Source organism: Lampetra planeri, chromosome 17 (assembly GCF_965212315.1).
Source record: "Lampetra planeri chromosome 17, kcLamPlan1.2.h2, whole genome shotgun sequence".
Taxonomy (NCBI): domain Eukaryota; kingdom Metazoa; phylum Chordata; class Hyperoartia; order Petromyzontiformes; family Petromyzontidae; genus Lampetra; species Lampetra planeri.
Genome location: NC_136123.1, coordinates 1,139,455 through 1,160,553, shown reverse-complemented (window position 1 = coordinate 1,160,553; position 21,099 = coordinate 1,139,455). Strand labels below are relative to the sequence as shown.

Genomic DNA, 21,099 nt, shown 5'->3' with positions numbered 1-21,099 from the left:
GCGTTAAACGAGGACTCACCGTTGCCCATGCACGGATCGGAGATGTTGAGATCGACCAAGGGAGTGAGACGCACGCTTGGGGATTGCGCCGAGCGACAGGATGAGAAGCGCCACGGGGATGAGAGAGGGAGGGAGAGTTCGCGAACTGGAGAGGCGTTGGCTGTGGAGACGCATCATGGCTTGAAGTGCGGATGATGGTGACGATGAGGATGACGACTATGGCTGATGGAGTGGCACTATGGATTGTGGCATCGCCGGAGAGCGAGGGATGGCACCGGCGTGGAGAGGCCTTCATCCAGCGGTGGATCGACCAATGGCTGATATGCGGGCGCTAAATCCCCTTGTCGTGATCTCCGTTATTGGGATCTCTCTGAGCTTTAAAAACAAAAGCCACCGATGATTTACATGAACTATGTTTGAGCTACTAATAGGGTTTTTCCCCTTTTTTTGGCAACAAAACTGACACCTTTTGCAAGGAATCATGCTTACTACATTAACCACAATACTTGCAGTCAAGTATTGTGGTTAATGTAAGCATGATTCCTTGCAAAAGGTGTCAGTTTTGTTGCCAGAAAAAAGGGGAAAACCCCTATTAGTATATTTTGGTACTGGCAAAGGAGGTCCCATGATATGTTTGAGCTTCCACCGCCAACAATCAGCAATTTCGCCTTTTGAACTGAGCCCGCCATCCAGAGGTCGCTCGTTCGATCTCCCGGCACGGGAGTTAAAACAACGATGGAAGTTTCTTACCCCCCCCCCCCCCCAATCCGCCTCTGTCTACCCAGCATCGGCAAGGGAGCTCACCCCGGTATATTTGATCGGCAGATCGCGTGTCGGTGGGGCACAGTGTGGGTACACACACCTCCTGTCAGCCGAATCACGGCGGGCCCGCGTGCAAGAGGCGGCCAGAAATACCCCCTAAAAAAAACTCCCCCCCCCCCCGCCGAGCGGAGGCCCCTTTGCTCGAGGCAGTAGCGTGAGTAAACACTTGCAGCGCTGCGCTCTTGTACCCCATTGCGTTGTCTAAATGCGTACACAGCGGAGGATGGGGGTGGGGGGTGTGAAGTAAGGGGTCTCGCTTCGAGCCGTGCATAGTAAATGTCCGACGATAAAATACAAAAAAAATCCCCTCCACGCCGCCCCCCAGGCAACCCGCCGCTCACGCACCGCGACGCGGACAGTCGCCTTCTGTGGCAACCCGGAGACACAACAACACGGAGCGTGCAGACGACGCCCAACATTGACGCGCGCGTTGCCGGCGTCGCGCGCGTTGCCGGCGTCACGCACGCACAGCCGCTTGCTGCTGCTGCTGCTGTGGGGGGTGTTGAGTGGAGCGGGCAGCAGAGGGCGGCAGAGGGCAGCAGAGGGCAGTGCAATATCAACAGGGCCGTCCACAGGGGTGGGTGGTGCGGGCCACGGGGTAGATTCCACACCGCGTGTACCCCCCCCAACGCCTTCAGACTAAACCGGAATCGTTAAATCTGACACCGTGACGTCGAAACGAGCTCCCGCCCCCCCGCCCCCCCAAAGCGCCGGGCCCGGGGCGGTCGCCACGGTCCCCTCGCGACGGCTCTGGGCATCAACATCCGAGTTGTTGTACTCTGCTGGACTGTACTTCTGTGCTCCCAAGTGTACGCTCCCCCGACCTTCGCCCAGCCCGCACCCGAGACCAGAGAAACCGCGAGATTCCATTCCGTGTCTTGAGCCACGCATCTCTCTCAGTGGGAGGGTGGTCATGGTGCGTGACGCGTTGGTTGGTGGTTGTTGTTGTTGTGGTGGTGGAAGTGGTTGTGGCTGTTGTAGCCGCTGAGATCAGAGTCTGTTCCGTTTCTTGAGCCCAAACCTCACCCAAGCTCTCGCCTCAAACACTCCCAGCACCATCATCATTCCATCACGACGACCGCATCATCATCATCATTGCTACCATCGTGCTCACATCATCATCATCCTGTCGTGATGCCACCATCACCACCCTAGCATGGCTATGGCATCAACACAAAATCTATCATCAATGCTACTACACCATCATCAATCAGCATTATAATCGTAATCATCATCTTACCATGGTTACATAACAAAACAAAATACCATCACTATCACATCATCATCCTAGCATCACCACACATCATCATAAATATAATACTCCCATCCACCATCACAATCATCATCCTACAGTTGTCACATCATCGTCGTCATCTGCCCCCCCCCCATCTCAGGACTTTGGCTCGTCATCCGCTCGTCATCCGCTGGTCATCCACTCGTCACATCTTCACGCTGAACACCATGGTCATGAACTGCTCGAACGAGATGTGGATCCAGCCGTCCTGGTCCGTGTCGTGGCCTCGGAACGAGTTGGTCAGAGTCTGCGCGGAGCGAACGTCGCCGCAAAGTGTTAATACACAAGACAAAGGTCCCCCGTGTAGCCTCCACACGCTGTTAGGGGCAAGTGCTGCTCACTAGCAGCACCTCCTGAAAGGCCGGCGCGGTTCGTCAACCCACTCATTCACGCACTCGAGTCACTCAGCCACTGATTGAGGACATCACGGGATTAAGTTGAGGTTGAGTGATTGAGCGAATTAGTGGTGGAGCGACTGAGTTGCATTTATTAAATAAGCGGACCGTGGCCACCGCTGCTCGACTTTTATTAACTCGTTGACTCACTCGCTGCCAGATATTGGTCCTGGTTCGATGTGAAGCTGTACATCACACAAAGTAACGATTGGCGAATGTGTGACCAGTTGGGCCGGACCTCCCTGTAAACTATAAACCATTTTTATTTTACCAGCCAAGGCCGACTGAGCTACACAGTTCTCTTTTTTCAGAAGCGGCTTGGCCACAAATGATTGGCTCAACGACGACGAAGTGGCTTATCACGTGGAAATGTGTCGCAGCCAAATACTCTAAACACGTGACCTTGATTCTAAATATAGAAACAAAAAATCCACGCGACAATATAAACTCCAAATAGACAGCAGCAGCTGGTGTCAGGGTCGAACCCACGACCTCCTGTATACCGGGCGAGGTAGTTAACATCTCTTAGCCACCGTGATGATGATGAGAGAGAGAGACACACAAACTCCAAATATACAGCAGCAGCAGGCGTCAGGGTCAGGGTCGAACCCACGACCTCCTGTACACCAGGCGAGGTCGTTAACATCTCCTCGCCACCGCAGCGCTCCCCTAACTAGCGCAGGCCACGAGGGGGCGATGCAGTCACATCGCCAGGACTTCTCGTCTCCCGCGTGGGGAGGGTGGTTGGGGGGAGGGAGAGGGAAGCTGGGGGGGGGGGGGGAAGGTGAGGGGAGGGGTCCAAAGAGGGGTCACAACCAGCCCCGCCCCCCTAACCCCCCCTAACCCCCCCTCACCCCCCCGGCCTGGCAGTGAAACAAGAAGTCCCTTTCATTGACACGGTGCAGTAGCCAGGGGGCGAGGCGGGGTGGGGAGGGGGGGTGGGGGGGGGTGGGGCGGGGGGTCACGCACCGTGCCCAACGCAATTAGCGGCCTCAGCCGAGCTCTGAGGCGGCCGTTGTTGCGTGCAGGATGCAAATAGCCCGAGCCGCGTGCACACGAGACTCTGTGCACACACTGGGGGGGGCGGGGGGGTAGGGGGGGGGGGGCGGGGGGGGGGGCTGTCCGTCCGTCCCCCCGCCACCGAGTGTCGCCCACTCGGGCAGCAGTGGCGAGAGGCAGCGATGCCCCGGGCTCTGCCCCCCCCCCCCCCCCATTGACCAGTGTGGGGAAGTATGGTCCAACAATTGCTAATGATCGACACGGCGTGGTAAAGGCCTACTCATCCAGCGGCGGTGGAGTGATGACATCTCGTGACGATGGTCTTCGAAATAAGACTTAAGAACCTGACCCAGACCCCCCCCCCCCCGTACCTGCAGCACCACGCAGCACTGGATGAAGTCGTCGAAGGCGATCTGACCCCGACTCTGGCGGTCAAACCTCCAGATGAGGAGGTCGTAGAACTGGTCGGAGAAGCGGTAGCCTGGCACGCCATGCCCACGGGGAAAGATCGGCCCCGCACGACTCCCAACACCGCGATCACCCACCCACACATCCACCAACTCACCCACTCAGCCACACACTCACCCACTCAGCCACACACCCACCCACTCACCCACTCAGCCACACACCCACCAACCCACCCACTCAGCCACACACCCACCAACCCACCCACTCAGCCACACACCCACCAACCCACCCACTCAGCCACACACCCACCAACTCAACCACTCAGCCACACATCCACCCACTCAGCCACACATCCACCCACCCACCCACTCAGCCACACATCCACCAACTCATCCACTCAGCCACACATCCACCCACTCAGCCACACATCCACCCACCCACCCACTCAGCCACACATCCACCAACTCATCCACTCAGCCACACATCCACCCAGCCACTCAGCCACACATCCACCCACCCACTCAGCCACACATCCACCCACCCACTCAGCCACACACCCACTCAGCCACACACCCACCCACCCACTCAGCCACACATCCACCCACTCATCCACTCAGCCACACATCCACCCACCCACTCAGCCGCACACCCACCCACTCACTCACCCACCCACTCACCCACCCAGCCACACATCCACCCACCCACCCACTCAGCCACACACCCACCAACTCACCCACTCAGCCACACATCCACCAACTCACTCACCCACCCACCCACTCAGCCACACATCCACCAACTCATCCACTCAGCCACACACCCACCAACCCACCCACTCAGCCACACATCCACCAACTCACCCACCCACCCACTCAGCCACACATCCACCAACTCAACCACTCAGCCACACATCCACCCACTCAGCCACACATCCACCCACCCACCCACTCAGCCACACATCCACCCACTCATCCACTCAGCCACACATCCACCCACTCATCCACTCAGCTGCACACCCACCCACTCACTCACCCACCCACTCACCCACCCAGCCACACATCCACCCACCCACCCACTCAGCCACACACCCACCAACTCACCCACTCAGCCACACATCCACTCAGCCACACATCCACCAACTCACTCACCCACCCACCCACTCAGCCACACATCCACCCACCCACCCACTCAGCCACACATCCACCCACCCATTCAGCCACACACCCACCAACTCACCCACTTATTCACCTACTCACTCACCCACACATCCACCCACTCACTCACCCACTTATTCACCTACTCCATCACTCACTCGCCCACTCACTCGCCCACCCACCCAACCACTCACTCATCCACACATTCACTCACCTACCAACTCACCCACTATCCCACTCACCCACACATCCACCTACTCACTCACTCGCCCACCCACCCAACCACTCACTCATCCACACATTCACTCACTCACCCACCCACTCACCTACCAACTCACCCACTATCCCACTCACCCACACATCCACCCACTCACGTAACTTCTTAAGCACCCCCCCCCCGCCCCGACTTACCGAACGCGGTGAGGGCCCCCCGCAACTCGCGCTTGTCGATGAACCCCGACGAGTCCTCGTCGAAGCGGCGGAACATGGCCTGCCAGTCGCTCACGTACTTCCAGAGGCCCGCGAACTCGGCGAAGTTGATGGTGCCACGCCGCTCGCGATCGAACAAACCTGGACCCCCACCACCCGGAGGGGCGGGGCGGGGAGGGGCGGGGAGGGGAGGGGAGGGGCGGGGAGGGGGGAGTCGCGCGCTTTCAGATGCGCTGCTTCTACGGCCGTCTGGAACGCTCTCCCCTTCCGATATCAGGAAGCCATTGGGAGCTGTGATGCCACTTTTACATCATCGTGCAGATTGACAAACTCATTTCTGTAGAACTGCTTTGTGTGTTTAGTTTGTTGTCTTTCCCCCGCACAAGTTAGCGTGGTTGACTACGTACGGTGCGAAACAAGTTCAACATACAGACGAGGAGAGGGGGAGGGGGAGGGAGAAGTTGATAGACACGCAGACAAACGCACGATGGAATTCCGTGAGAAAGAGCTTCATTCTGGTGTAGCTGGGTGGACAGACGGACAGACATCTGGAGAGACACGTGGTGTAGTGACGTAGAGACAGACACGTGAGTAGACACGCAGGCAATCCAATAGACGCATACAGACACACGTACGTACACACACAGCAGTAGCATGACCCAATCACCATTGTCTAAGCTCATTACATCATTGACTCGTTGTCTAATTACATCATTAGCTCACTATCTCGTTAACTCATTACCCCATTATCTCGTTCCCTTGTCCGATTGTGTGGCTCTAACAACTGCGTGTTCATCTCCCCGTATATCTGAGCGTGTGTGTCAGTGTGCGTGTGTCAGTGTGCGTGTGTCAGTGTGCGTGTGTCAGTGTGCGTGTGTCAGTGTGCGTGTGTCAGTGTGCGTGTGTCAGTGTGCGTGTGTCAGTGTGCGTGTGTCAGTGTGCGTGTGTCAGTGTGCGTGTGTCAGTGTGCCCAGCCACCGCATGCCTAAACAGCTTTTGTTCGGCCGGATCGAGGGGGCTAAACGGGCGCGGCACGGGCTAGAGAAGAGATGGAGTGATGTGGTACAGGAGGACGTGGAGCTGAGTGGACTTGCCGATGACTGGTACCAGCGGTGTCAAGATCGGCCTCAGTGGAGGAGGCTCGTGAAGGACGCTACTGGGCAGTTGGAGGCAGTCGCCCTCCAACAACAACGGAGGGCGGAGGAGCGACGCTCACAACAACGAGCGGAGCGCTGGGTGGCTAAAGCACAGCAAGTTGGCACAGTAGGGGGCACAGGTGGTGCATCAGCCACTCGTCTCGGTCATCTCGGTCAGTCGACCCGTGGCACCTGGGTCTGCCCCGTGACCTCCTGCCAGCGGGCGTTCGACACTTCACGTGGCCTCAGGGTGCACATGGCCTGGCACAAGCGTCGTGGTGACGTCACCGCCACTTAGTGGCGAATGGCGGTTGTTGTTGTGTTGTGTGTGTCAGTGTGCGTGTGTCAGTGTGCGTGTGTCAGTGTGCGTGTGTCAGTGTGCGTGTGTCAGTATGTCTGTGTGTGGGGGGAGCGGTGGTGTAGCGATTCGCGCGCTGCGCTACGAACCCGATTCTCGATCACGGCAAACACCAGTGGACGATTATTTGAACCGGTCCTGGGCCTCCGCTAGGTCGACTAAGCCTCAAATGAATACCTGGTGCGGTGGGTAAACATCGCCACTGGGGAGACAAAGGCGGCCGGTGGTGGTGCTGGCCACCGTTCCTGCCTTCATAGGTGCTCTCTACCAGCACTTGCCCCAACTATCTATTAAGGCTATACGGGGGATCTTTGTCTTTGTGTTAGCAGCAGTATCAGGCCCAACATCAGTGGCCGAATGTCCGAACCGTTCATGGGTCTCCCCTAGGTCGACTCAGCCATGCTGTGTGTAAAACATCAGCACTGGGGAGACAAAGGCGACCGGGCGTTGCGTTAACCTCGCTGAAAGCACTTGCCCCACCAGTCGATGTCGCCTACACGGGGGTCTTTGTCTTTGCATGCGTGTGTGTGTGTGTCTAAGACACCTACCCATCATCAGCTGTATGGTCTGTATGTTGAATGGCGTCCACGTGCCTGTCGGGTGGAGAAGGGGGAGGGGGGCGTTGTGGGGCGGGGGGGTCAGGGAGGGGTGGGGGGTGGGTGGGGGGTCAACATGAGATCTGAATCACGGCCTCGCCCAAATAATATCACGTGACCACATCAGCAGCATCAACACCCAACACGTGTGTGTGTGTGGGCCTGTGTGTGTGTGTGCCTGTGTGTGTGTGTGCCTGTGTGTGTGTGGGCCTGTGTGTGTGTGGGCCTGTGTGTGTGTGGGCCTGTGTGTGTGTGGGCCTGTGTGTGTGTGTGCCTGTGTGTGTGTGTGCCTGTGTGTGTGTGTGCCTGTGTGTGTGTGGGCCTGTGTGTGTGTGTGCCTGTGTGTGTGTGTGCCTGTGTGTGTGTGGGCCTGTGTGTGTGTGTGCCTGTGTGTGTGTGTGTGCCTGTGTGTGTGTGTGCCTGTGTGTGTGTGTGCCTGTGTGTGTGTGTGCCTGTGTGTGTGTGTGTGCCTGTGTGTGTGTGTGCCTGTGTGTGTGTGTGTGCCTGTGTGTGTGTGTGCCTGTGTGTGTGTGTGTGCCTGTGTGTGTGTGCAATTGGATACTTGGCTGCGTGCGTGTGTCACGAATGTCGTGGGGGAGCGGTGGCGCGGTGGTTAGCGCTATGCGCTGCGAACCTTCGCGACCCAAGGTCGATCTCCACTCACGGCCAACACCGCCACCAGTGAAGATTATATTATCTGAACGGGTCCTGAGCCCCCACGAGGGTCACCTCAGCCTCAAATGAGTCATCAGCATATGTATTTATATGCTGGAGGAATTAACATCCAGCTCTTTATAGCCGGGCGTGATGCTGGCCACCCACACCCTTGTGCCCCGTGCCGGTCGTCGTGGGTGTTTGCTCACAACAGCACTTGCCCCAACAATCTGTTTAGGCTATACGGGGGATCTTTGTCTTTGTGTCACAACGCCACACGCCCGGCATGTGCTGTGCTGAATGTCGGAGTGCGAGAACGCGAAAGTGTTCGACAAAGTAACCAGGGCAGACCACATTCTCGTGTCCATTCCTCGACACGGAGACAACTAAGACAAAGATCCCCCGTGTAGCCTGTAACAGACTGTTGGGGCAAGTGCTGTGAGAGCGAGCACCTAATGAAGGCCGGCACTGTGGGAAACGAGGGGGATGGCCAACACCACGCCCGGCCGTCTTTGTCTCCCCAGTGGCGATGTTTACACACCGCACCGGGTACTCATTTGAGGCTGAGTCCACCTAGGGGAGGTCCATGACCGGTTCAGAAAATCGTCACTGGTGGTGGACGTGAGCTGGCTTCGAACTCAGGTGGCCGAGTTCGTAGCGCAGCGCGCTAACGGCTGCACCACCACTCCCCTACACACTGAGTGCATCACAGCAGCAGCAGCAGCGGCGGCGGTTCAACTGAAGCAAACACTCCGATCGGCTTCGACACTCGGCGACTCATCAGCAGTCTTGCCCGACCCGACTCAACAACGCTGGCGAACAGCCACTTAAACTAAAACACTTGTTTTTTTTATTATTTTACCAGCACAGGCCCCCAGAGCTGGCCACGAATGATAGCGCAACGAAGTGGCTTATCATCGTGTGGAGGACATTCTACCGGACAAATACTATTAGGTTTTTTCGGTAAAGTCACGTAGGTAAAAAATAAAATTAATAAAAGTAAAATAAATAAAAAATCGCGACGTTTCGGAGGCTACACAAGTAAAGAGCTTTACTTGATACAGCAGTCGTGCTGTGACGGTTCCACCTGAAGACGGAAGCTTGTGTTGCCTCCGAAACGTCGTGATTTTTAAATTTTTATTTTACTTTTATTAATTTTAATTTAATTTTTTACCTACGTGACTTTACCGAAAAAACCTAATAGTATGAATCCTTGCAGTCACGAAAGCTTCACATCTAGAATTACGGACAAATACTCTCTAAACGCGCGATTGTTGATTGTCGACGTGGAGGGGAAACCCGGAGACAAAATCCACGCGACCACGGCGCGAGAGAGAGAGACGCGCAAACGCCAAATATACAGCCGCAGGCGTCACGGTCGGGGTTGAACGCACGACCTCCGGTATACCAGGCGAGGTAGTTAACATCTCCTCGTCAGCGTGGCGTCAGTTGTCCCCCAGACAAGAAGGAATGTCTCTGTCTCTCTCGTCTGAGCAAGGTTGGTCTGTCTCTTCTCTTATTTCGTATGGCGAAAGAAAGAAAGAAGGGCCCCACCCCAACCCCCCCCCCCCCCCCGTGTCTTTATCCCACGAGCCCCAGGCGCTCAGCCCGCGCGAACACGGCGAGCGGCTCTGCCAAGACCCGCGGTGTCTCTTTGTTGTTCACCACGGGCCCTCTGTCGATCCACTGCTGGATGGAGCGACTCCCCCCCCCGACCCCACCACAAGCCGCGTCGGTCACGTGGGGTGGCGGATTGACCGGATGAGCTACTGCCGCCCCCGCCGTCGAGATTCGTGATGTCGAGGTCGCTTGTGAAAAACAAACAACGGAGCTCGGCGAGGCTTTACAACTCAAATACAAAGTAGTTTATAGCAAGGCCGTAGCCATGGAGTCAACATTGGGGGGGGGGGGGGGGAAATCTTCTAGGGTGTCTGGGGGTCCCCACCCAGAAAATATCTAAATTTGAAAACTCATTTCCTGCCTAAAATATTTTAAAAAATTCACGAACACACGGGATGGACTTTTCATTTATGTTGTACAATAATGTCTAAGAGTGTATTGTAGTACATTGCTCTGTTTTAACTTTTTTACCATTTTTTGTTTCATTGTATGTAATGGCAGAGATTAGGGAATACTAAAGTACAACCATAACCACAAAACAGAAATCTATGCATTCATTTATATGAAGACAAGTCCAGATATTGTGGCCAGGGTTTAGCAAATTATTGTTTTTATCTACATAGCATAGCAATTATTTTATTAATAGCAATATATTGGGGGGGACATTTTGAGCATATTTGAATATTGGGGGGGCATGTGCCCCCCCAATATTTATTATAATTACGGCTTTGGTTTCTAGCTTTAGTTTACACTTCACCACACTGTGCCGGTCACCGGGTGGTGAGGGTGGGGGGGGGGCGCTAGACTACACTTCACCACGCCGGTCAGTGCGAGTTGGTGTGTCGACACATCATGGGGTATTCACGTGAACACACACCTTCTTGGTTCTTTCGGTAAAGTCACGTAGAATGTAAATAATAAAATAATAAAAATAAAACATAATAAAATAATTCTCACGACGTTTCGGCCACAAGCCGTCCTCAGGTGGAGAACAGGTCTGTCGAGGAGACAGATTCAGACTCTGTCTCCTCGACAGACCTGTTCTCCACCTGATGACGGCTGCTTGCGTTGTGGCCGAAACGTCGTAAGAATTATTTTATTATATTTGATTTTATTATGTTTTATTTTTTTTATTTTATTATTTCCATTCTACGTGACTTTACCGAAAGAACCAAGAAGATGAATCCCTGCAGTCATGAAAGCTTTAAAGTGAACACACACCTCAACTCAAACTAAACTCCGTTTCATATTTGACCAGGTAAGGCCCCACTAAGCTACACAGCTCATCGTGAGAAGACACCTGGCTCTCACAATGATCGCCCAACGAAGTGGCTCATCATCACCGGAATAATTTATAGCAGCCAAATAGTCTGAGCGCGTGTGACGCTGATTCTAAATGTGGAGGTGAAAACCGGAGGACCCGGAGAAAAATCCACGCGTCTACAGGGAGAGAGACAGACGCAAACTCCAAATACACAGCAGGCGTCAGAGTCTGGATCGACCTCCTGTAGACCAGGCGATGGAGTTAACATCTCCTAGCCACCGTGGCGCCCCAAGAATCTAGACACACGAGTCGAGATTCTTCACGAACACGTCTAACAGCTGTAGCCCCCCCCACCCATCTCCCCCGTCCCTCTCACAACGACTTCGATCTTGACGCGTTCTGTTCCCGGCTGGTTAAACCGGACTGGGGAGGTATGCAGATTCCTTCCGAGCTCGCCATATGGGCAAGCCGAGAACGTCCCCTGACAATTCACAGCCCCGGGCCGCCACCCCCCCTCGGCCCCCCACCATCCCCCCAGCCCCCCCCCCGACCATCCCCCCCGACCATCCCCCCCGACCATCCCCACCCCCCCCCCACCATCCCCCCCCCACCACCACTCCCCCCCACCACCCCCCCCCCCCACCACCCCCACCCCCCCCCCACCACCACCCCCCCCCACCATCCCCCCCACCACCACCACTCCCCCCCCACCACCACTCAACGCCGCCGCCCCCCAAACCCCGTTCCGTTCCCCACCTGGAACAGGCGACGCGTCACGCGCTGTCACGAGTGACGTCACGCGCTGTCACGAGTGACGTCACGCGCTGTCACGAGTGACGCTGCGCGGTGTTCGCGTGACGCGAGAACGCGCGACCTTTCATCCAGAGTGGCCCCCACCCCCACCCCACCCTCACCCCACCCCCACCCCTCGCTTTTATGGGTGGATTGTGACAGCGGCAAGGTTCACAATCGGACCACCGAACATCACCATCATTACCACCACCATCACTACCATCACCATCACTACCATCACCATCGCCTTCGCTACCACCACCATCACTGCCATCACCATCACTACCATCACCATCACTACCATCACCATCACTACCACCATCACCACCAGAACCACCGTGTAGCCTATAACAGACTGTTGGGGCAAGTGCTGTTAGCGAGCACCTATGAAGGCCGGCACGAGATACAAGGGGTTGTGGGTGGCCAGCACCACGCCCGGCCGCTTTTGTCTCCCCAGTAGCGATGTCTACTACACACCGCTACACCAGGTACTCGTTTAAGGCCGAGTCTACCTAGGGGAGGCCCAGGACCAGTTCAGATAATCGTCACTGCGGTTGGCCGTCAGCGGGAATCGAACTTGGGTCGCTGGGTTCGTAGCGAAGCGCGCTAACCACTACCCCACCGCTCCCCACACCACCACCACCCACACCACCACCACCCACACCACCACCACCACCCACACCATCACCACCACCCACACCACCACCCATACCACCCACACCACCACCCACACCACCACCACCACCCACACCATCACCACCAACCACATCACCACCACCACCCACACCACTACCACCCACACCACCACCACCCACACCACCACCACCACCCACACCACCACCACCCACACCACCACCACCCACACCACCACCACCCACACCACCCACACCATCACCACCATCACCACCACCACCACCCACACCACCCACACCATCACCACCACCACCGCCACCACCCACACCACCACCACCACCCACCCCACCACCACCACCACCACCCACACCATCACCACCACCACCACCCACCCCACCACCACCACCCACACCACCACCACCACCCACACCACCACCACCACCCACACTATCACCACCACCACCCACACCACCACCCACACCACCACCCACACCACCCACACCACCACCACCACGCTACTTCCCCAGCCCTAGTCTCATTTGTAAGAGCGACCTGGGTGAGGGTGAGGGCGTGAAGGTGAGTGGGTGAGGGGTGAGGGGGTGAGTGGGTGAGGGTGAAAATGGGTGAGGGTGAAAATGGGTGAGGGTGAGAATGGGTGAGGGTGAGTGGGTGAGCGGGTGAGGGTGAGTGGGTGAGGGGGTGAGAATGGGTGAGTGGGTGAGTGGGTGAGGGTGAGTGGGTGCGGGGGTGAGGGTGAGTGGGTGAAGGTGAGTGGGTGAGTGGGTGAGCGGGTGAGGGTGAGTGGGTGAGTGGGTGAGGGTGAGTGGGTGAGGGTGAGTGGGTGAGCGGGTGAGTGGGTGAGGGTGAGTGGGTGAGTAGTTGAGTGGGTGAGGGTGAGCGGGTCAGTGGGTGAGGGTGAGTGGGTGAGCGGGTGAGTGGGTGAGGGGGTGAGTGGGTGAGTGGGTGAGGGTGAGTGGTGCCTGTTTGTGAGGAACGGTCGTGGAGTGGTTAACGCACTGCGCGACGAACCTCACCACCAATAACATTGGCGAATATTTGAATGGGTCCTGTGCCTCCCCTAGGTCGACTCAGCCTTAAATGAGCACCTGATACTGCGTGTAAACAGCAGCACAGCGGAGACAACGGCGGATGGGCCGTATCCTTGGCTGCCCACTCCCTCGTGTGCCGTGCTGGCCGCCTTCATACGTGCTCGCTAACACTTGCCCCAACAGCCTCGTGAAGGCTAGACGGGAGATCGTTGTCTTTGTTGTTTGAACAGGTGAGTGGGTTAGTGGGCGAATGAATGGGTAAGCGGATGGGTGGGTGAATGAGTAGGTGGGTGAATGAGTGGGTGGGTGGGTGGGTGAATGAGTGGGTGGGTGGATGGGTGAATGAGTGGGCGAATTAATGGGTGAGCGGATTTGTGGGTGAATGGGTGGGTGGGTGAATGAGTGTGTGAGTGGGTGAATGAGTGAGTGGGTGGGTGAATGAGTGGGTGAATGAGTGAGTGGGTGGGTGAATGGGTGACTGGGTGGGTGACTGGGTGGGTTGGTGGGTGACTGGGTGGGTGACTGGGTGACTGGGTGGGTGACTGGGTGGGTGGGTGGGTGACTGGGTGGGTGACTGACTGGGTGGGTGGGTGACTAGGTGACTGGGTGGGTGACTGGGTGGGTGACTGGGTGGGCGTATGACTGGGTGGGTGGGTTCAAGCTGTAGGGTTTGGTTTGTTTCCCCGGATGAGAACTCAAGAGACCAGGGCGCAGTCTCGTTTGCACGCGCGAGTAACCAAAATGAGAAATGCAAAAAAAAACCATGAATACAGTAAGAGGCATGTCGCAAACAGAAATACACAACCGTTGGCACTCGAGAAGTCAAAAATATTACGCAAACATAAATCACCGTTAACTAATTAAATTCGCAGTTCGTTCAATAATAACGTAAAATAATTAATTCCCGAGTTTAAATCGGCTAGACTGTCGCCGTGGTTTGTTATGTAAGGCGGCAACACGAACACACAAACAGCTACACACACAGCTACATACACACAGCTACACACACACAGCTACACACACAGCTACACACACACACAGCTACACACACAGCTACACACACACAGCCACACACACAGCTACACACACAGCTACACACACACACAGCTACATACACACAGCTACACACACACAGCTACACACGCGGCTACACACGGCTACACACACGGCTACACACACAGCTACACACACACGGCTACACACACACACAGCTACACACACAGATACACACACAGCTACACACACACAGCCACACGCACAGCCACACACACACACAGCTACACACACACAGCTACACACACACATCTACACACACACAGCTACACACACACAGCTACACACACCACACACAGCTACACACAAACACGGCTACAGACAGAACGCTACACGACCACACAAAGACAAAGATCCCCCGTACAGTCTTTGACAGATTGTCAAGTGCACGCTGTTCGCGACCACCTATGAAGGCAGAAACAGCACACGAGGAGGGTGCGTGGCATGCACTACCACGCCCGGCCGCCTTTGTCTCCCCAAAACGGATGTTTATACACCGCACCAGGGGTGTTGTGGCAGGTTGAGTCGGGAATGGAACTCTGTCGCCGGGTTCGTAGCGCAGCGCGCTAACCACTGCGCCACCGCTCCCCACGACACACACGCGGCCGGGTGAGGGAGGAGGGGGAGGCTCCTTGCTCAAACCGAGGGCGAACTCCTCGTTACATTGCTGCGGTTATTTGTTTTTGGGTGGTAACGACGCTGCTGCTGCCGCCGCCGCCACCGCCGATATGAGCCGCGTAGCCGAGGGCCGTTTTTGGAGCGAGCGGCGACACAGCCGCTATTGCCGAAACACCACCTCGTGCTCGTTCATCACCACCCCGTAGAGTTTCTCACCCCGCCACCCCCACCTACCCCCCCTCACCTACCCCCTCCCACCTACCCCCCCACCCCCACCTACCCCCCCACCTACCCCCCCACCTACCCCCCCACCTACCCCCCCACCTACCCCCCCACCTACCCCCCTCACCTACCCCCTCCCACCTACCCCCCCTCACCTACCCCCTCCCACCTACCCCCCCACCCCCACCTACCCCCCCACCTACCCCCCCACCTACCCCCCCACCTACCCCCCTCACCTACCCCCTCCCACCTACCCCCCCACCCCCACCTACCCCCCCACCTACCCCCCCCACCTACCCCCCCACCTACCCCCCCCTCACCTACCCCCTCCCACCTACCCCCCCACCTACCCCCCCTCACCTACCCCCTCCCACCTACCCCCCCACCCCCACCTACCCCCCCACCTACCCCCCCACCTACCCCCCCTCACCTACCCCCTCCCACCTACCCCCCTCACCTACCCCCCCTCACCTACCCCCCCCCCCCATCTAATTCATCTCTTTCATGGCTTTATTTTGGTGATTTCGAAAAGTTTTTTGGTTTGGCCATGTTTGTTTGTTGTAGTACAGAGTTAGACTGATGGCCTTGATCTAAGTTGTCTTGTGGTTGTTGTTTGACTTGCATCCCACTGTGATTTTTGCACACAGTGTTTGTGTACGGTGCTTTTTTTTCTGCAATATTTTGCTGTCTTTTCTTGTATTTTCTGTTTGCACTTAGTCACATATTCACTTTAAGATGTTTTTTGTTCATGTTTTTGTTTGTTGCGGTTGCACCCGATTCAAGAGCCGAATGGCTCACAGGGCTACACCTAATACATGAACTTGAATCTCGACCTTCCTCTGCGTTAGTGTATAAATCCACCCACTCATGAATATTAATGAGGGGGGTGGGCCTCATGTGGAGTGACGTCACGCGCGGGACACACACACATTCTTGGCTTATTATGGTAGTAATTGATCGTCGTCCACTGTATTCTCTGTGGAGAGGGGATGACCACCCGCTGGGAGATGGAGCGGTGAGTTCGCCTGCCGTTGCTGGGGTACGGATTCTCGTTGGGGGTTATCATGGCTGCTGCTGCTGATGATGATATTAAATTAAAATAAACTATTTATTTTACCAGGTAAGGCCCACTGAGCGATAGAGATCTTTTTCATAAGCCAGCTGGCCACAAATGATATATTTGCCAAGTGGCTTACCGCGTGGGCATTTATAGCAGCCGAATGCTCTAAACGTGTGATGATTACAAAAGTGGAGGGGGAAACCGGGGAGAGAGAGGCACGCACATTCCAAAATATACAGCAGCAGGCGTCAGGGTACGGATCAAACCCACGACTTCCCGCATACCAGGCGAGGGAGTTAACATCTCGCCACCGCAACCCGAAGTGTGTATCTCCACGTGGAGACACGCAGAGTGTCTCTGCTTAGAATGTCAATAAGCACGCATCACGGCCCACAGCAACGCGTCATGAACTTGTGGACAATACTCAGAGAGTCCTCCTGGCGATGCCATCTGGGCAACGCGGCAGCGTTTGCTTCACGAGCCTGACTGCTGATGAGACCCAGGAGATATTTTTTGTTAAAGCCGGTGCAGAGTTTGCCTGCCGGGACAAATGCTGCTGCTGCTGATGGAGAATATTGGTGTGGAACGCCAACATTGTTACTACTACTACAGTTTTAATATGAGACCGATGAGCCGACAGTGTTGCGTTGATTGATTTGCGTGCGAAGAAGACGCTGCTGACGTCCGCCCCGTGGGCCTATTGGGCTCCCCTCGTGGCCACGCCCTGCTGATGACACCCGGAGAGGTCGAAGCCGATTGTTGTTGGGATTGTGCTTCTCCGAGCGCCGCGGCCCCACGGCACGGAGACCCCCCCCAGCCCCCCCAGCCCCCCCAGCCCCCCCCCCAGCCCCCCCCAGCCCCCCCCCACCCCCCCACCGCCTGCCCTGTGGACTCGTCCATCGGTCTCCGACATCCACAACTCCCCACAACTCCCCGCCCCCCTCTTTGGGGGGGGGGCTGGGGGGAGGGGGGGCTGGGGGGAGGGGGGGGGCTGGGGGGAGGGGGGGGCTGGGGGAGGGGGGGCTGGGGGAGGGGGGGGGTGGGGGAGGGGGGCTCGCAGCTCCATCCGCGAAGCGAGCGGCCTCGCCTCGGCGCGAGAATTCTCACCGTCCCGCAAATTCCACGATTTAAATAGAGACGGGGGGAGGGGCACGTCTCACCCGCCCCTCCCCCCTCCCCTCTACCCCCCCCCCCTACACGGGATGAATCTTTGTAACAGCAGAATTATCCTGGCAGAAGGAAGGAAGCGATGGCGCTTCACGTACCGTTCGACAGCGCTTGCTGCAATTCCGTCGCAGAAATAGTTCCACTGCGGTCCTTGTCCACCCTGTGGGTAGAGGGGAGGGGAGGGGACCCACCACACGGCATTCATTACATTGAAGAGGGGTTCGTGGTGGGAACTTGAGCCATCATTGGGGGGGGGCGGGGAGGCGATGTGGCGGTCGTGGTGGGAGCGGTGGTGCAGCGGTTAACGCGCTGCGCGACGAACCCAGCCCCCCAAGTTCAATTCCTGCTCGCGGCCAACACCGGTGACGATGATTTGAACCGGTCCTGGGTCTCCTCTAGGTCTACTCAGCCTCAAATGAGTACCAGGTGCGATGTGTAAACATGGCCACTGGGGAGACAAAGGCGGCCGAGCGTGGTGCCGACCACCCACCCCATCGTGTGCTGTTCCGGCCTTCACAGGTGCTCGCGAACAGCACTTGCCCCAACAGTCTGTTAAGGCTACACGGGTGATCTTTGTCGTTGGTGGTGGCGGTGAAGAGTCAGGTCAGACCAGGGGGAGTTAACGTTGCGAGGAGTTCCACTCCGTCTCAAACTGGCTGCACGGCCTCCCCGCCTCGCCCAGCTGTGCGTTGTGTCGGGGTTCAAGGCCACCCGGGGAACGCCCTTCCATAATTATCGACCGAGTTTGTGCCAAATTCCAGTGTTCTGGCCCTTCTAGAACATCGCACGATTTGACATCGATCGTCTATCTAACCCCGTGCTGTACCCCGAATGTAAACCTCTTGAGGTGAGAATTGAGCCCAGAACAATGATCACCAAGGGCATTTGAGTCTAATTTAGTGGGGGGTTAACCCGGGAGGCCTGTGTCACCGCGTGGACTGCGCACCGGCTGCTAATCAGCAAACACGGTGATAGTGGAAGTATTACCACGAACCCCGCAAGCGGCGAGATGTTAACTACCTCGCCTGGAACACAGGAGGTCGTGCGTTCGATCCCGACCCTGACGCCTGCTGGATATTTGGAGTTTGCGTCTCTCTCGGTCTCTCTCGGTCTCTCTCGGTCTCTCTCCCCGCGGTCCCGTGGATTTTTCTCCGGTTCCCCTTCACATTTAGAATCAACATCACGCGTTCAGAGTATTTGGCTGATACCAATGTCCACGTGATGATGATGATGACAAGCCACTTCGTTGAGCTATCATTTGTGGCCAGGTCGCCCTAAAAGAAAGAGCTGCATAGCTCAGTGGGCCTCACCTGGCAAAATAAAAAGTGAATAGTTTGTTTCATGGTATCATACAAAGCCCCGTCTCCAACTCGCCTCCACTATCCCGCTCGAGCTTATCCATGTGCGGCCAAGGAGGACCGTTGCCCGAAACGTCGCCTATTATATGGCACACCTTTCCCTCTGTAAGGCCACACGCACAGTGATGCCACTTCGAGTGTTTAGTAGTTCCATTGTCCTTCCACCGCACCTCCGACTAGCGCGGTTCGCTTCGTACGGTGTGGAAGAAGTTCAACACACGGGACGTACACGCGTGCACGCACACACGCGCAGAATGTGAACGCTCTTGTTGTTGTTCCGCTCCGTTTCTTCTGCCGGTGCGCTGCGATTCGAGCTCCGTGAGCCAGGGGCATTGATCGTCGGGGCAGCAGCGCCAATCGGCCTCGCTCGTGCGGCCCTCCACCACCCCGCCGCGGGGGGGGGGGTTCTGTTCGCCGCTCGCTGTCCGCCAGGCGGTGCCACTGCTCGATGGGGACGACGCGCGCGCTCCTCGTCGATGATGCGGCTCAACAGAAAGTGTCACGAGATGGGTGGCGACGCGGAACGTCGGTCCCCTGGCTGCTGCCGGTCAGAACCGAGGCGCGGTGCCTCGACTCTGCACGGCCACAGGTGGCCCGGCTAATTGGCGTGACAGAGCGGCTCTGTTACCTGCCCGTGTGGACTTGGTAACAACAAGAACAACAACACAAAATAAGTGGCGCGTGTTGTTAAAGAGAATAACCCAAATTCCCCCCCCCAACACCACCACTCCAACACCACCACTCCACATCTGTCTGCGGTGTGCCTAGTTAGGGGGCCCCGGGGCGTCCGTGCGGGGTGAAGGGTGGCCGAGGTGAGAGGGAGGACCCCGATGATTGGGGTCGAGGGGGTACCGAGTGCAGGGACGCATGTTGAACTTCTGTCGCACCATGATTCGTCGGCCACCATCAATATCGGTGTCCTAGACGACGAGTATCCACGATCATCGCCAACCATAACTTGCATCGTCTCGTCAAAACATCGTCACCGTCGCCACCAGCAGCAGCAGGAACAGCACTCGTCAACATCGTCGTCAAGCGCCGCAGTTGCATCGACATCCAATCTTCATCACGAGTAGCATTGGCACCAATATTATCATCATCAACATCATCATCACAGACAATAACACCATTTAATCACTACCATGATCCAATCAGCACAATCATCCAATCCTCACCATGATCCAATTATCATCACAATCATCCAATTCATCATCACCGTCATCCAATTAATCATCACCCATCACCCAATCGTCACAATCGTCAAATGAATCATCACCGTCATCCAATCATCACCGTCATCCAATCACCATCATCCAATAAACGATCCCCATCAACTGGGGTCTCACCTCTGAAACATCGCGTAGAGGAAGGACTGGTCCTGTACCGAGCCCTTGGCCATCGCGACCCCGGGGCCAGCGAGGGGGCAGCGCGGAGAGGGAAAGGGGGCAGCGGGGAGAGGTGGAGGGCAGCGGGGGCAGGAGGGCAGCGGGGGCAGGAGGGCAGCGGGGGGCAGAGACACCCCGCGCGATGTGTGGCGTGAGACAGAGAGCGAGAGAGATAGAGAGAGCGTGAGAGAGTGTGAGAGACAGAGAGTGTGAGAGAGAGTTAGAGTGAGAGAGGGAGTGTGAGAGAGCGTGAGAGAGCGTGAGAGAGAGACAGAGAGAGTGTGAGACGGAGAAGCTCGCACCGCCTCCCCCTCCTCCTCGCTCTTCCCCTCCCTCTTCCGCGGACGTCACGGCGCGCGCTCACCCGCGTGTGTGAGTGTGTGTGAGTGTGTGTACACGAGTGAGTGTGTGTACACGAGTGAGTGTGTGTACACGAGTGAGTGTGTGTACACGAGTGTGTGTGTGTGAGTGTGTGTGTGAGTGTGTGTGTGTACACGAGTGAGTGTGTGTACACGAGTGAGTGTGTGTACACGAGTGTGTGTGTGTGTGTGAGGGTGTGTGTGTGTACGGGTGTGAGTGTGTGTACGGGTGTGAGTGTGTGTATAGTGGGGAGCGGTGGCGCAGTGGTTAGCGCCA

At 56.7% G+C, this 21,099-nt stretch overlaps 1 protein-coding gene across 1 annotated transcript; it reads right to left on the bottom strand.

Moving 5' to 3' along the window:
• Window positions 1-2,027: 2,027 nt before the first annotated feature.
• PDCD6 (programmed cell death 6) lies at window positions 2,028-20,559 on the bottom strand. The gene is made up of 6 exons (XM_078601830.1): window positions 20,425-20,559; window positions 17,819-17,880; window positions 7,541-7,585; window positions 5,481-5,639; window positions 3,882-3,991; window positions 2,028-2,363 (listed from the first exon to the last, which is right to left on the bottom strand). The coding sequence occupies exons 1-6, from the start codon at window positions 20,475-20,477 to the stop codon at window positions 2,262-2,264; spliced, it is 531 nt and encodes a 176-aa protein (XP_078457956.1). The 5' UTR covers window positions 20,478-20,559; the 3' UTR covers window positions 2,028-2,261.
• Window positions 20,560-21,099: the final 540 nt, after the last annotated feature.